At 48.2% G+C, this 15,032-nt stretch overlaps 1 protein-coding gene and 1 pseudogene across 1 annotated transcript; one reads left to right on the top strand and one right to left on the bottom strand.

The window, feature by feature from the left end:
• Positions 1–4,683: 4,683 nt before the first annotated feature.
• LOC124696268 lies at positions 4,684–5,720 on the top strand (annotated as a pseudogene).
• Positions 5,721–6,623: 903 nt separating this feature from the next.
• Positions 6,624–8,593, bottom strand: LOC124703215 (ubiquitin-like protein 5). Its single transcript, XM_047235441.1, has 2 exons — positions 8,286–8,593; positions 6,624–6,824 (listed from the first exon to the last, which is right to left on the bottom strand). The coding sequence occupies exon 1, from the start codon at positions 8,528–8,530 to the stop codon at positions 8,309–8,311; it is 222 nt and encodes a 73-aa protein (XP_047091397.1). The 5' UTR covers positions 8,531–8,593; the 3' UTR covers positions 6,624–6,824; positions 8,286–8,308.
• Between the last annotated feature and the right edge of the window lie 6,439 nt (positions 8,594–15,032).

The following is a 15,032-nucleotide window of genomic DNA, read 5'->3' as shown; positions in this document are numbered from 1 at the left end:
CGGTGTTGCCCGTCGCTGCTCGCCGGTGGGTTTCTGATCGCAACAGAAACGATGAAGTTTTGGAAGCTCTTCGAGATTCTCTTCGGATCCGGACAGAGATAGGCGGAGGAATGACGAATCTTGAAGAACTTCAGGGGATACTGTTGTGGGTATACTTTATGGGTATATCAACGACGTGGTCTGGATCCGGCAAACTCGGGTGGTCCACAGATGGTGATGGTGGCATATGGCCCATCGGGCAGCTCAGTTGCTGTTGATAGAAGATGGATGATGTCCAGCCTAGAAACAGGAGCCGGATCTCAACCGACATATGCAGGTAGTTGGATCCGTGAAGGCCCATGAAGTATCCGGATCCAATACGGCGTATAAGGAAAGGTGGATCCTTGACGTGCACGACAATGTAATATTCCGTAGTTATGCATCTTGTATTCCGGCTAAGACTCTCCGTGTAAACCCTAGATCCTAGCGCCTTTATAAGCTGGATCCCGGGAGCTCTAGAGGCACAACCACAACTCATTGTAACAACGCGAAAGCGTCCAGATAATTCCATACAAGCAGGAGTAAGTCCTATCATCGTGCAGGTGTTGCGAAGCTAGGTAAATTGCGTACCACCATCCCGAGGACTCTCCGCCCGATGACCTCTACTACTTCTCCCCTCGTGAGGATCCCTCCTCCGAGATACCGTCGAATAGGCAACGACAACAAGCCACCATGGGGAGAAAGGCTCTCATTTCCTCGAACCGTGCCGCCTGCATGGCATCTCGCCTCCTGCATCACCCTCCCCTTCTGTTTGGTTCCTAGTAGTGCAGGATGGGTGGCACCATCCACTAGTAAGAAAAAACGCTACTGGTAGCATGTGAAATTTAATTAGTTGTCGCAGGCCAACACAAGTGACTGCTAATGCGCCATCAGTAATGGTTTACTGGTCGCGTGCATGCTGCACACGCGACCAGTAGCCTAGATACTAGTAGCGAGCTGGCGTTGCATGCTACCAGCGATGATCGGTAGAGCGTTGGCCACGCTCGCCGGTAATGCTACTACTGGTAGCACAACTTCAAGGACACACACGGCTACTATTTATTATGGATAAAAAAATTCAACCTAAATACGGTACAATTCGGTATGGATACATTACAACTCAGTATGGATACATTGCTGCAGTTCGGTATAGATATATTTGTATAGTTCATTATATATACAATGCTACATAGAAGTAGCATATCATTAAGAGCATATAACTATTAACTAGCTACCCAAATACTATATGTTCGGCTCCGTCTCCTCCACTTTCAGCTTCGCAAGTGGACAATGGAGCATATCTTGGGTCGTGGTATTCACCATTAAACGAAGAGGAGTATGCATGGTCTTTTGGGCATCATTTTCTATTAGATGGTGCCATAATATAATCATTGGCAGAATCGGCCTCATACATACATTGGGAAAACACAAACCCCCGATATAGTTCAAGCAAGTCAAATAGGATGCATAAGATTTATATTTGTGTGTATTACAAAACTCGTTTGAACTATCCGGGGACACCTGTAGTGCCCCAAAATTTAATCATCAACATTTATAACAATAACCACAACTAGGAGTTATTTCACAATCTTCAAAATTATCACTATTTAATTCTACCACACAATCTTCTTATTTACAAATAATCCCACATGCCAATCAATACACAAATCATCCCATCTGCAAATCAACACACAACTTAGCTTTTCTACTTGGTGATGGATTCTACCAAAACAATTAACCGCGATGAACAAGATGAACTGATGTCAAATTGGGCGACTTACATGCGAGGTCAACGCTGGGGTAGGGTGCTAGGGGGTCAGGGTTGTCGCCGTTGGGGCAGGGCGGTCGGGGGACGATCGTTGCTAGGTAAGGGTGGTCGTAATGGTCGTCGCCACAACAGGACGGATACAGATAACGGTCGCTCGAGGCTGGTCGTCGCTAGGGTAGGACAAGGACGAAGAAGGGATGCTCGGGGCCAGAGTCACACGGACGTCGACAAAGACCGCAGACGTCGACAAAGACGAGCATCTCGAGGACGGGGACAAGGACGAGCAAGTAGATCCAGGCGAGGGGAACGGATGCGCTAGAAAGAGGATAAGAAATGAACGGAAGAGAGAGAAGGAAAAAATAAGGTCGTGATACCAAATATAGTGGTAGTGTGCCCCTGCTAACGTGTGCTACCGTTAGGCACATACTAGCCACGTGTCACATGTTGGCACACTGCGGATAAGTTCTGGCTCCGAGAGATGGTAGGACCCATTAATGGTAGTGTGGCCGACAATACGACATGCTGCCAGTGGGTCTGCCCCTAAGGTGAGCTCCTCGAAGATGTTTTAGACAAGGGCCTAAGACATCTTCAAGAAGCTATACCATAGGATTTTTCCGGACTCATCCTTTCCCAAGCTTCCTCCAAAGGCACTGCTACCCTGAGTATGTAGATCTCCTATCTCTCCATGCTCTCCGTGGAGGAGGTTTGTCGACGGAGTTCGCACTACTAGATATGTGCCTATAGATGGACGGCTTAATTACCCGTGGGGAATCAAATTTCTCGTGCACCGCAGCTATTACACATGGCACACAAAAAAGGTGGGACACATGTATGCTATTACCCGTGGCGCACAAAAAATCCCATACGCCACGGGCACACAAGGGCAGGGTGGTCGGTGGGCACCCGCATTATAACGCAGATACGATGTGCCACGGCTAAACTCAATCGATCGTTGCCTCCGCACCCCGCCAGTGTTAGCCACATCGGCGGGACGGAAAGGAAACGCTATGGCAAGGATAGATTAATGCCATGCGGAATGGCAACCGCCGCAAAATTGCAACCGTTGGAGAATGGAAATCGCCGGAATGGCAACCGCGAGGATGCGCTGCCCACGCGCATGGCAACAACCGCAGAATAGCAACCGCCACCTTCTCTGATTTCTGTGGCGCCTTCTCTGCTTCCGGTGTGTCGACATAAAAGACGTACGCATGAGTGCGTGCTGCCAATCTCTGTTGCAATCTGCCACCAACCACCACCATTATCTGTACAATTTGCCATCGACGACTAGCCAGCCACCATGAGTGACCTTTCGTGGCCGTCCGATTCCAACAGCGAGAGAAAGTTGCATGGGTGTTGACATTGGTGGGAAAGGGACAAACTCCGAGGAGCTCAAGCTCCCCACCAAATGATGACCTCATCAGCCTCCTGGAGGCCTACGACCCGAGGCGCACACTGCCATCACCGACGACCCGGAGGAGGAGGAGAATCCCCACGTGAAAGAGGAAGACGACATCACCGACGAACCGGAGGAGGAGGAGGAGGAGGAGGAGGAAGACACTAGGTGGACATGGCTGGAGATAAACTGAGGCTCATCAGGCCGAGATCCGGCGACGGCGTTGCAGGAGACGGTGGGGCGCGTAGATCGGCAGCGGCGGCAGTTGGGCGCGAAGGGGAGGAGCCGAAAACTACCTCGCGCGAGTAGGGGTGGAGATCGGGTCGCGCTCAGTTTGGCCTTCCAACCCCTACAACTACAGGCCGAGTGGGGGGTTCGGGCACGGCCTGTAATTTTTTTTATGAATCGAATCAAATCCTTAAACTGAAGATTATTTTACAGTTTCTGCATGTTTACGAGCTCTGTTAGAGATGTTCCGAGGACATCCTGATTGATGGAACTGTCAATTGTATTTGTCCCTTCGTACTGGTCTGGGACAAAATTGTACAAGTACAACCGTACGTCTAGAGAGCCAGACTAGGGTCCTTTCTCTCACCTGCAATTGATGTATAGCTTGTTCTCTCCTCGCTTTGTATTGCGCTCTAGCTAGCTCTATCTTCGTAAAGCATTTCTCTCTCACTTAATGAAAATCAAGCACAACTGACTGTTTCTTCAAAACAACTAAAGGCATGTCCAGATCTCAACTGAGTTAGATTTAACTAAATCTCAGTCAAGTGGCAGTCATCCAAGTCTTGGTTACAACTTACAAACTAGCTGCAAGTTGCAACTCATGTGCAACTCATGAGGCTACATGAATCTCGACGCAAATTTAACGGTCTAGATATTTTCTCGGTTACAACCTAGGTGTTACTAGGAAAATGTAATTACAACCCACTTGCAAACGTCATATCAGGGCGCATGATCACGGGGCAAATCCAATGGCTAAGGAGTCGTCTAAGATTTATTAAATCTGAGAACTAGCAATTCTGAAAAATAAAAGAGTGTTTCTAGTCCATGATGCAATAGGATTCTGATTATGCGGCAAATCTTACTCGTGTGTGGGTTGAACTCGGAGAATTAGCAATTCCAAAAATAAAGAGTGTTCCTAATTCATGATGCACTAGGATTCTGATTGTGCGGCAAATCGTACTTGTGTGTGAGTTGAACTTGGAGAATTAGCAACTCCAAAAGTTATGCACTATGTTTCTGGTTGTGCGGCAAATCGTACTCGTGTGTGAGTTAGACTTGGAGGAGACTCGGTAGAAGGGAATAAACCGGACACCTCCACCGAGTCGGGTATGAGAAGCACCCATGGCTACGTACGGACGGCGTGTATAAGAGCAAGGCGCCTGCAGTGCTTCCGCCCCAAAACAAGCCATCGCAAGATCCTCAGCCAAAACACTAGCGAAACTTTCTTCCAACAAAAAGAGATCGAGACCGGCTGAAGAGCTAAGGTTAGCCAAACATGGGGTGCGCGATGAGCCGTCTCGTCAAGGCAACTATCGCGGTAGTTATCATGGCGATGCTGTTCATGCCCGCTGCCATGGCGGCAACCGTCGCGAGCTTCGACGCCACCCAGAGCCAGCGCATACCGCTACCGGACGGATCAGTCAGAGGACCAGAGAGCGTTGCGTTCGACAGCCAAGGCCAGGGTCCGTACAGCAGCGTCTCCGACGGCCGCGTCCTGAAGTGGAACGGCGACGAGCTCGGCTGGACAACCTTCACCTCCAGTCCGGACTACAACAGCGATGCCTGCAGGTTTGCCAAGCTCCGTCCGGCGACCAACCCGGAGACCCTCTGCGGCAGGCCGCTCGGCCTGCAATTCCATCACAAGTCCGGAAATCTATACGTGGCCGACGCCTACAAGGGGCTCATGCGAGTCGGACCTGATGGAGGGAGGCCACGGTGCTGGTCAGCGAGATTGATGGTCTACCTCTTCGCTTCACCAACGGGATTGATGTCGACCAGATCACCGGCCAAGTCTATTTCACAGATAGTTCCATGAACTACGACAGGTCGCAGCACGAACTGGTTACAAACACGCATGACGCAACAGGCCGTCTATTGGTGTACGATCCCCAAACGGGAGATGTCCAGGTTCTCCAAGCTGGCTTGGCATACCCGAACGGCGTTGCTATAAGCTACGACCGGACACACCTCGTGGTCGCGTCTACTGGACCGTGCAAGTTACTTCGGCACTGGATCAGAGGCTCCAAGGCAGGCACAACAGAGCCCTTTGCCGACCTTCCGGGCTACCCTGATAATGTGAGGCCGGATAGGAAAGGTGGGTACTGGGTGGCGTTACACGGCGAGAAGAATGAGCGGCCCTTTGGCGTCGACAACCATCTGCTCGCTGTGAGGGTTGGACGCGACGGGAAGATAGTTGAAGAGATGAGAGGCCCCAAAAGAGTTAAACCATCCGAGATAATGGAGAGAGCCGATGGCAAACTTTATATAGGAACCATGGATGGGCCCTACGTTGGTGTAGCTGCACGGACATAAGAGTTGGCTGTCTATAATTCTAGTACATTTGCTTCCGTCTAGTTGGTTTAGTAGTTACCCGCAAATAGGAGTTTTCACTATATATCTTTTGTTCTTAGTCATTTTTTTAGCTTTTCTTATGTGTAATCCTCACCTTTCTTAAGTGTATTTTAAGGCTTTTCTTATGTGTAATCCTCACCTTTCTTAAGTGTATTTTAAGGCTTTTCTTATGTGTAATCCTCACCTTTCTTAAGTGTATTTTAAGGCTTTCCTTATGTGTAATGTCCACCGAATATGAATTAATTATGTTATAATCGTCGGGCAGTGAATTCCCCACAATGATACTTTGTCTTTGATCATCGTCCGAGCCCGAAGTGCCTCTACATCAAATCCGCCCGCAAATAGAAGTGTTCACTATACATCTTTTGTTCTTAGGTATTTTTTTCAGCTTTTCTTATGTGTAATACTCACCTTTCTTAAGTTTATTTTAAGGCTTTTCTTATGTGCAATGTCCACCGAATATGAATTAATTATGTTATAATCGTCGGGCAGTGAATTCCCAACAATGATACTTTGTCTTTGATCATCGTCCGAGCCCAAAGTGCCTCTATGTCAAATCCGCGCCGATCTTTTGCCCGCCAGCCACGCCCACCTCTGCATGCGTCCCCAGCAACCTCTACCGGCAATATATTATGATAGGGTCCTCACTTCTAAACAGTTTAGCCATGTTCGTTGTATAAAAATCAATCAATAGCTACACATTGCCTACCCTTTGGTGCCACAAAGTATCTGTCCAGGGAAGCAAGGAGAAGCCGAGAGTTGTTCATAGCACAGATGAAGCAGAACAAATGCCCTCACATGATAGCATGATGTAGCGCAGCCACTATCACACTCCAAGTAACACCGTTTACGTTATTTATAGCGTTGAGAGTAACAGCGCATTACATTCACGGGGTGACAATAGGACACAAAGTTCAAGCTGTCAACAGTCATGATGGGTACAATCATGCACTACTTACATAGTACTAGTAGCTTTTTTAGCTCACACAAGAACTCTGACCACACTGGGACTGGAACACAACCAAAGACATCATCGTAGGGATGGCTAGGGGGATGCATACCAACCTGCAATGAAATGGAGCAATGGTTAGTGGCGGCGAAAACAAGCTGCCGATCTGTTCTGTTTGAAGCATTTGATAACAATCCAACTTCTAAAAGTATTCCCGAACTCCAAATTGCAAGACAACACTTGTAAGGCAGCTGAACTTTAACCCGCAAAAAAAAGCAACTGAACTCAGATTTCATCAACAAAATATATTTTAGTAAATGAAGGTTCTACAGTGCCTTGAGTAGTTTGAGACAGATTAGCGTATTGTGACTCTGTGAGACAAACCATTCATGTCCTAATCTCGTGCTTTAGAGCCCAATTCTTGCCAAATAACAAGTTATTCAATGGTGTGTGGTTATAAATTAACTATTTAGCTACAATGCATGACCAAAGAAACATTACTTTTTCGTATACTAAATCAAAAATTACAGCTGCAGTACGGACCAGAAGCAATCAGACAAAGGTTACCTCTAATCAAGGAATATATTTCAAGGTTAAAAGATTCCCATGCTAACTATTGATCAAGTCATCGCATTGTCCAGGACTCAGAACCTATGAACAAACAAATAGCGAACAAAAATACCGGTATCACTAAGTAATCCTGGGGATTCTTGCCCACACTAAAATAACCGACAAGAAACATACAGGGCTAAACCTCGGCGGTCAACAAATCCTCTACCACCAATCCACTGTCTTATAACTACAACACACAAGCATATGATTTTCAATCAGCAAAGCAACGTTTCAATAGAAACTCAAGAGTACAACATAGTTCCTCAGCCTTAGTTGCTTCCAGAAACTCTGGAGTAGTGGAGTACAACAGAGTTCCTCAACCCTAGTTTATCCACATTCAGGGGAACATATGGCCATAGCTCAAGAATTCAACTATGTGCAAAAGCTTAAATAGGCAACCTCTGATCTCCTAACTTAGTATAGCTATTAAAGATGCTTACTCTGAAATTCTCATCCGGTGAACAAAAGGGAATCAAATTCAGACAATAACTGAATTACAGGGAAGCAAAGGCACCCCAAAACGACAAATAAAACCCTTGTAATCAAGAGAAGCTCAGGAGTACAAGAGAGTTCCTCAAGCTTATTTTATCGGTATTCCCTGAACTAATTAGGATAGGATGGACCTTTTCACAAAGAAAGTAGAAGCAAAAAAACAGTATCAATTTCTACTCCGCATGGCCATAGTTCAAGAATTCAACTATGTGCAGGAGCTCAAATAGGCTTCTCCTTTGTCTCGCTAACCCAGCATAGCAATTGAAGATACTTAATCTCAAAATTCTTATCCCATGAGCAAAAGGGAATCATGTTGATTCAGACAGTAATTGATTGAAGCATAAGGAAGCAAAGGCATCCCAATCAATCCCAGGAACCCTTCTAATTTGACTATTATGATCCCAATTTCAGTAAAGGAAAACTAAACGAAACGATGAATAAAAGTGAGTGAGGGGAAATTAAGTTAGCTTTACATGGCCTGGGGACATTGAATGGCCTAGTTGTAGTAGAGCTCGAGTCCCATTCCGTCGTGGATCTCGTAGTCGCCGAGGGTGATGTGGTCCTTGTAGATGGTGTACCACTTCTGGATGCGGATCTTCTCGGGCCTGGTCCCGGTCTGCGCCGCCACGAGCTTCTTGAGGTCGCCGATGGTGTCGTCCTCGTTGCACTTGACGCGCACCTTCTTCCCCAGACGGTCGTTGAGCACCACCTCGATCATCTTGGCTCCCTTCTCCGGTCGATCGCCCGCCCGCCCGCCTCCTCTGCCCCTCTCGACCAAACCCTAGCTTTTCTCTTCTCTTCTGGGTGAGATTTGGGGGTCGCGAGAGAGTCGTCCTCGCCTTTGTTTCCGTTCGTCGGGAGAGAATCAGAGGGGAATTTTTTTTTTTGCCCCTGTTTACTTGGTACTTCTACAATGTGCCCTCATTTACTTTGACACTTTTTCTTTGCCCCACAATACTTTTTTAGTCTTTGATTTTTTGCCCCTTTTGAATTATTCTACTCCTATTTTATTTCTTTTGTTTTGAGGATAAGGCTACAACTTGAGGACTATCATACCCCTAGCTACTTCTTCTCTTCACACCGGCACCGCCGGCCATGTCCTAGGACCTGGCTAGATGCCTACGGAAGAGGAGCCGCAAGACGCGTGCGGCGCGCAGACGAGGACGTCCGAGTCAAGGTTGGGGCGCGCCAGCGGGAGCTAGCAGGAGGCGCGAACGGAGAGGGGCGGACGGGGGGGTCCTAGAGGGTGGCGGCGGTGTCGAGCTGTTGAAGGCCGGCAGTCAGGCGGGCGTGGCCGTGGGGCGGCGGCAATGGGCGTCGATCTGCTGAAGGCCGAAAGCAGGCGGGCATGGTCGTGGGGAGACATGCGGCCACGCGGTTGCGCACGAGATGGAGAGGAGAGGCAACGTATTGTATGGGTACTGTGGCGCTAGCGACGGCGGGCGGGAGGTGCAAACGGCGGCGAGGAACTGACGGCTCGGGCGAGAGGAACGAGAAACGGCAGTCGCTCGCGAGGTCAGCAGAGCAGTAGCGGGCTAGGGAAGAAGGCAATCACATACAGGCAGTTGTGCCTTGTGCGCACAGGATCAACCGATCGGGCCATGGAAGTTGGCCTGAGGAAGAAGATAAGGAAAGGGGTAAGTTAGACATTTCACGTGGACCTAATCTGGTTGAGGGCAAAAGATGAAAGATCAAAGTAATAGAGGGCAAAATATAAGTGACAAAGTAAATGAGGGCAAATTGTAGAAGTATGAAGTAAACAGGGGCAAAAAAAATGAAATTCCCAGAATCAGACGGCCTAGGCTCCACGCAACCGAGGTGACGTAAGCGCTTATGTGTACTCTTGACGAAAATAAATTGGTACGACGCGCCGCGCACGGCAGGTTGGGTGGTCAATCTCGAAAGACAAAACAATTGCTCCGGCTCGGCCGAGGAATAGCGTCCAAAAAGCCGCATACTCGGTCATTTTTGATACGGGGTACCAAAATTTTTCGTTCTAGGTACTCCGCAAAGGACCTTTGATTTTGCATAGTATTTATGCACTATTTTAATCACGTTATATTATATTATATTATATTATATCATAGGGGTGGAGCTAGAGAAGTGAAGATCACGTGGTGCCCCAGTTGCCAAAAAAAACTATTTAAGCCACAAATATATGTTTCTTTTGAATGGAAAGGCTCTAAAGGATCCAGAGATGCGATAATTAATTCCAAGCGGTGGTACAATTTACATGTAGGGCCGAAGATAAAAAAAAACAATTTGCTACCGGGTCTTGGAAATACACATAAAGGACCTCAAAAAGATTTTTTTAAAAGCAATATGATCCTTTTGCCTCACCGTCAAGCCACGGGGATTGATGCCGACGCCAACCACTGTCTTCCTAACCCAGACGAAACCGCTTGGAAAGAACATGGTGTAGAGCATCGTCGCCACGCCATCGAATAAGGGCCTCCGATCTTGGCGTTTCCACAGACGCATCCATCGTGTCGAAGATGCCTTCATTCGGAATCGAGGAGCGGTGGCCTGCAATGGACCACTGTGGAACAACTTGAAGTTGCATCAAATTCTTACCGTCCCCGTGAAGCTTGAACTCCCAACACGAACCCCCCCCCCCCGTCTTCTTCTCCATTGCTTCCACAGCCGGCTAGAGAAAAGACGCATGCATTTACCGAAATCGAAGTTCACATGAACTTCGGCATAGATCTACGACGCCAAAGGAGCATCGCGACGAGACGAACCTCCATTAGCAAACATTGGATCTGGCCATGGAGATCCAACACAAAACTCCCAGCATATCGCTAGACTCTGGCACGAGGCAAACTAGTACTACTAGTACTACATGCCCTATCTACTCACGTGCCTCTCCTAATCCATCTTCACCCAGCTACTCCAACGGAGAGGACACCGAGAGAGAGACTCTCAAGTACATAGAGGAGAGCGTCCGATGGGGGAAATACATCGTCTCCTGTGTGTGCCACATATATATGCTAGTACTCGTCGTGAGCCGCGTGTGGCGATATAACATTGTGAATAAGAGCCCTAGCGGATGCGGCTCGCGCATGCTCGAGGGGAAATGTGGTCAATGCCAATATAAAATACGTTGTTGTTATTGAGGTCCGTGAACAGCCAAGCCAATTATATTTGGACCCATACCTCGGACCATATTTTCAATTGTATTTGATGGTAGTGGCTAAATAATTAATTTGGCCGACTTACATGTGTGCTATGCTTGCTTGCACCTTGGAAGTTACTAGTAGTTGTTGGCTAGTTGATATTTTAGATTTTCTTGTAAAGGGCCTAAGAGTTTGAGTGTATCAATAAAGTGTCCCAAAAATTCTACGCCAAAAAGTAAATCTGATCGACGTCTTATAACTTTGACCGGTATACTTATTAAATTAGTACTCGCTCTAATCCATATTACTACTAGCCACTAAAATAAATTATTCTACAATTAAAATATATCTAGATATATTACTGTCAAGTACTCCCTTCAGTTCATATTAGTTTGCCACTGCTATGGATCTACCTAAAATTAAAATATTTGTAGATACATCTATAATAATAGCAAGTAATATGATTGGAGTAAGTGATATAAATCAAAGAAAGTATAAAATATATGAAACAAAAGAATTTATAAGACGCATCCAACGAAGTATTTATACATTTTCAATCCATATAATTTAATACGTAGTAGCGGTTAAAGTCGTTTATCCAAGACAAGACAAAATTGTGAGCGTTTTGGGGCAGAGGTAGAACTTATTTTTCCCTTCCTGTGCCCTGTCTGCCCGGTCAGACGTAACACGATTCCGATTCCCGACACATGAATTACAGAATATGAGAGATTGGTATACTTTGTCCCATCGTCGCCTACCGTGTCAGATTAAACAATATTAAGTGTCTCTACGCCGGCGATCTCTGCATGAGCGACTGAACACCGATTAGACACGATCCCAGGACTGAACATCGATTAGACACGATCCAAGGATCTTTAGTGATGGCCAATGTTGACGGGCCGTCTTAATACTGTATGTACACCATGCGTTTCAAAATAGTACTGCACTGAAGAGGTTAACTTTAACATTCAGTAGGTTACCGTGCGTTTTTTCGGCCATTTGCGCGAAGAGGAGTATTCATGATAACTTCTTTTATGTCAAGAATCTTGCTACTAGATTACACAAGAGCAAGACTTCGGCGCTTCTTTTTAAAATCGACATTCGCAAAGCCTTTGACAACATGCGGTGGGATTATATTGTGGACCTCCTTCAAAAGACGGGCTTTCCGAGTAGGTTCCGTAATTGGATCGTGGCTCTCCTCACCACCTTCTCTTCGAGGGTCCTCCTTAATGGGGTTGCCGGGCTCCCTATCCGGCACGGACGGGGCTTGAGACAAGGCGACCCACTATCTCCGCTCTTGTTCGTGCTCGCCATAGACCCGCTTGCCCAAATCCTAGAGAGGGCAACTACATTCGGGCTACTCCACAAACTACGGGGGCGGAGAGATATCTTAAGGACGTCCCTCTATGCGGATGATGCTGCCGTTTTCGTGGCTCTTTTCAAAGAGGATATCCAAAACTTAGCAACTAGTCTTGGAAACTTCGGGGATGCAACCGGCCTTTGCACCAACTTCCAAAAGAGCGTCGTCGCTCCGATTCGTTGTGAGGCTTTGGACCTTGATGCCATTCTTGAGGACATGCGGCCACTCGCACAACCTTTCCGATGAGATATCTTGGGATTCCGCTTTCGGTTCGGTGCTTGAAAAGAAGGGATATGCAACACCTTGAGGATAAATGTGCCGGAAAGCTCCCAACTTGGAACGGGAATCTAATCACCACGGCGGGTAGGAACGCGCTAGTGAAATCGGTCATTGCTTCCCAAGCTATCTACTACCTCACTCCCCTTGCCATGCCTCCGGACACCATGAAATTCATCGACAAGATCGAGAGGGCGTTCCTTTGGTCAGCCAAGGATACTACAACCGGGGCCAAGTGCAAGGTTAATTGGGAGTTGGTATGTCGCCCAAAGAAGCATGGAGGTTTGGGGGTGCTACACATGGGAAAATTCGCGGCGGCGCTACGGCTACGGTGGCCTTGGCTTGAATGGAAAGATCCCACCGAAATTTGGATTGGTTCCGGCAACCCATGCACCAACGAGGATATGGATTTTTTTTATGCCGCAACTTGCATCACTCTTGGGGACGGGAAGAAAACTCCTTTTTGGCATGCACCTTGGCTAGACGGAAGAAAACCCATAGATGTGGCACCATTGATTTACGAGAGCTCCAAGAGAATGAATTGGAAGGTGGCGCAAGCTCTTCACCAAGATGCTTGGATTGACAAGATTGACCTACAACACACCTTCTCCTTAGACCATTTCATGCAATTTGTGGATCTGTGGACACAGCTTACTACCATACATCTCAACCCCGGGGTGGGCGATGAGATTGCTTGGAAGCTCACGGCAAATGGCCTCTACTCCACCAAATCGGCCTATGAGATGCAATTCTTCGGCTCCACCACATCCCCCTTGAACAAGATGGTTTGGAAGGCTTGGGCCCCGCCTAAGATCAATTTTTTTGCTTGGCTTGCGAATCAAAATAGGCTTTGGACGGCCGACCGGTTGGCGAAGAGAGGGTGGCCGAATTGCGGCCCTTGCCCCCTATGCAAACAATGTGTGGAACCCGTCGACCACCTCTTCGTCCATTGCCGCTTCAGTACTCGCTTATGGACCGCTGTCAATCAATGGTTGGGTATATCCGAAGACGTCCAACTTGATTCGACAAACTTCACCGTCTCCGAATGGTGGCAATTCATGGCGGGGGGAGCTCCAAAAACCGCAAGGCCATGTCTTCCATCACCCTCCTTGTTTCTTGGGAGGTGTGGAATGAGCGTAATGATAGGGTCTTCCGCAACAAAAGTGCTCTGTTTGACGTAGTTTTTGATAGAGTTAAGAGAGAGGCTAGGTTTTGGGTTATTGCGGGCGCCAAAAGGTTGGGCGGAATGATGTCGGGAGAGTAATCCCTTGTAATTCATTTGCATGTATTTTCATGTTAAACTTCTTCACTTAATCAATAGATTGGGGCAAAGCTTTTGCCCCCGTTTCAAAAAAAAAAGAAATATAATATTGGCAATTATCCCAGCCTTGTCGCACACGGATGGCCTCATACAGTCAGTGCATCTCCAACGGGGCGACGCAAACGGACGCTAAGCAACCGTTTGCGTCCGCCACACCAAAAAATGCGTCTGGTACCACCTTCAGTGGGGCGATGCAAAGTGACCAGGCCATCCGCGGTGACGCAAACCTGGCCCAAATATGCGCCTCGGATGCATCTCTACGAACGCGCAAAGTCTTTGCTCGCGTCTGGCGGACGTTTCGTCGGGCCCGCCTGGCAGTGACCCTGCGTCGATGCGTCTTCTCAGGCACGCCAACGACTGGCGCCGAGGCGTCGCTTCGGCACTCTGCGCCACGTTAATGGCGATGCCTCGGCTGCCGAGCGGCCGCCGCCCACCTCCGCCAACGCAGTAATGGTGACGCCACGCGTCCCGCGGCCATCGCCTGCCACCGGCCTATATAAAGAGGGCGTGCATTCTTCTTCCTCATCCACTCCTCCAAACGAACCCTTGCCGCCACAAGCTCCATCGTAGCGCCGCCTAGCTCTTCCCGCGATGCAGCCAGGCCGGCGAGGCGATCGAGGCCGCGAGCCTGGGTGCCCCCAGGGCCGGAGCATGGGCCACCATGGTGGAGCAGCTACGGCTCCACGGCCGCCGTCGCCTGCGCCCTCCTCGTCTTCGCGGGAGGATCGCTGCTTCGAGTTCCTCCTCCGCATCGACGACGACTGATACGTCTCAAACGTATCTATAATTTCTTATGTTCCATGATAGTTTTATGACAATACTCACATGTTTTACATACACTTTATATCATTTTGATGCATTTTCCGGCACTAACCTATTAACAAGATGCCGAAGCGCCGGTTCTCTGTTTTACTGCTGTTTTTGGTTTCGAAATCCTACACAGGAAATATTCTCGGAATTGGACGAAACAAAAGCCCACGGTCTTATTTTCCACGGAGCCTTCCAGAACACCGAAGAGGAGACGAAGAGGGGACACGAGGCGGCCACACCATAGGGGGGCGCGACCCCACCCCTGGCCGCGCCGCCATATGGGGTAGGCCCCTCGGGCGTCCCCCGACTCTGCCCCTTCGCCTATATAATCCTTGCG

This window comes from Lolium rigidum, chromosome 3, assembly GCF_022539505.1.
Source record: "Lolium rigidum isolate FL_2022 chromosome 3, APGP_CSIRO_Lrig_0.1, whole genome shotgun sequence".
NCBI lineage: Eukaryota > Viridiplantae > Streptophyta > Magnoliopsida > Poales > Poaceae > Lolium > Lolium rigidum.
This window is presented reverse-complemented; position numbering and strand designations above follow the sequence as displayed.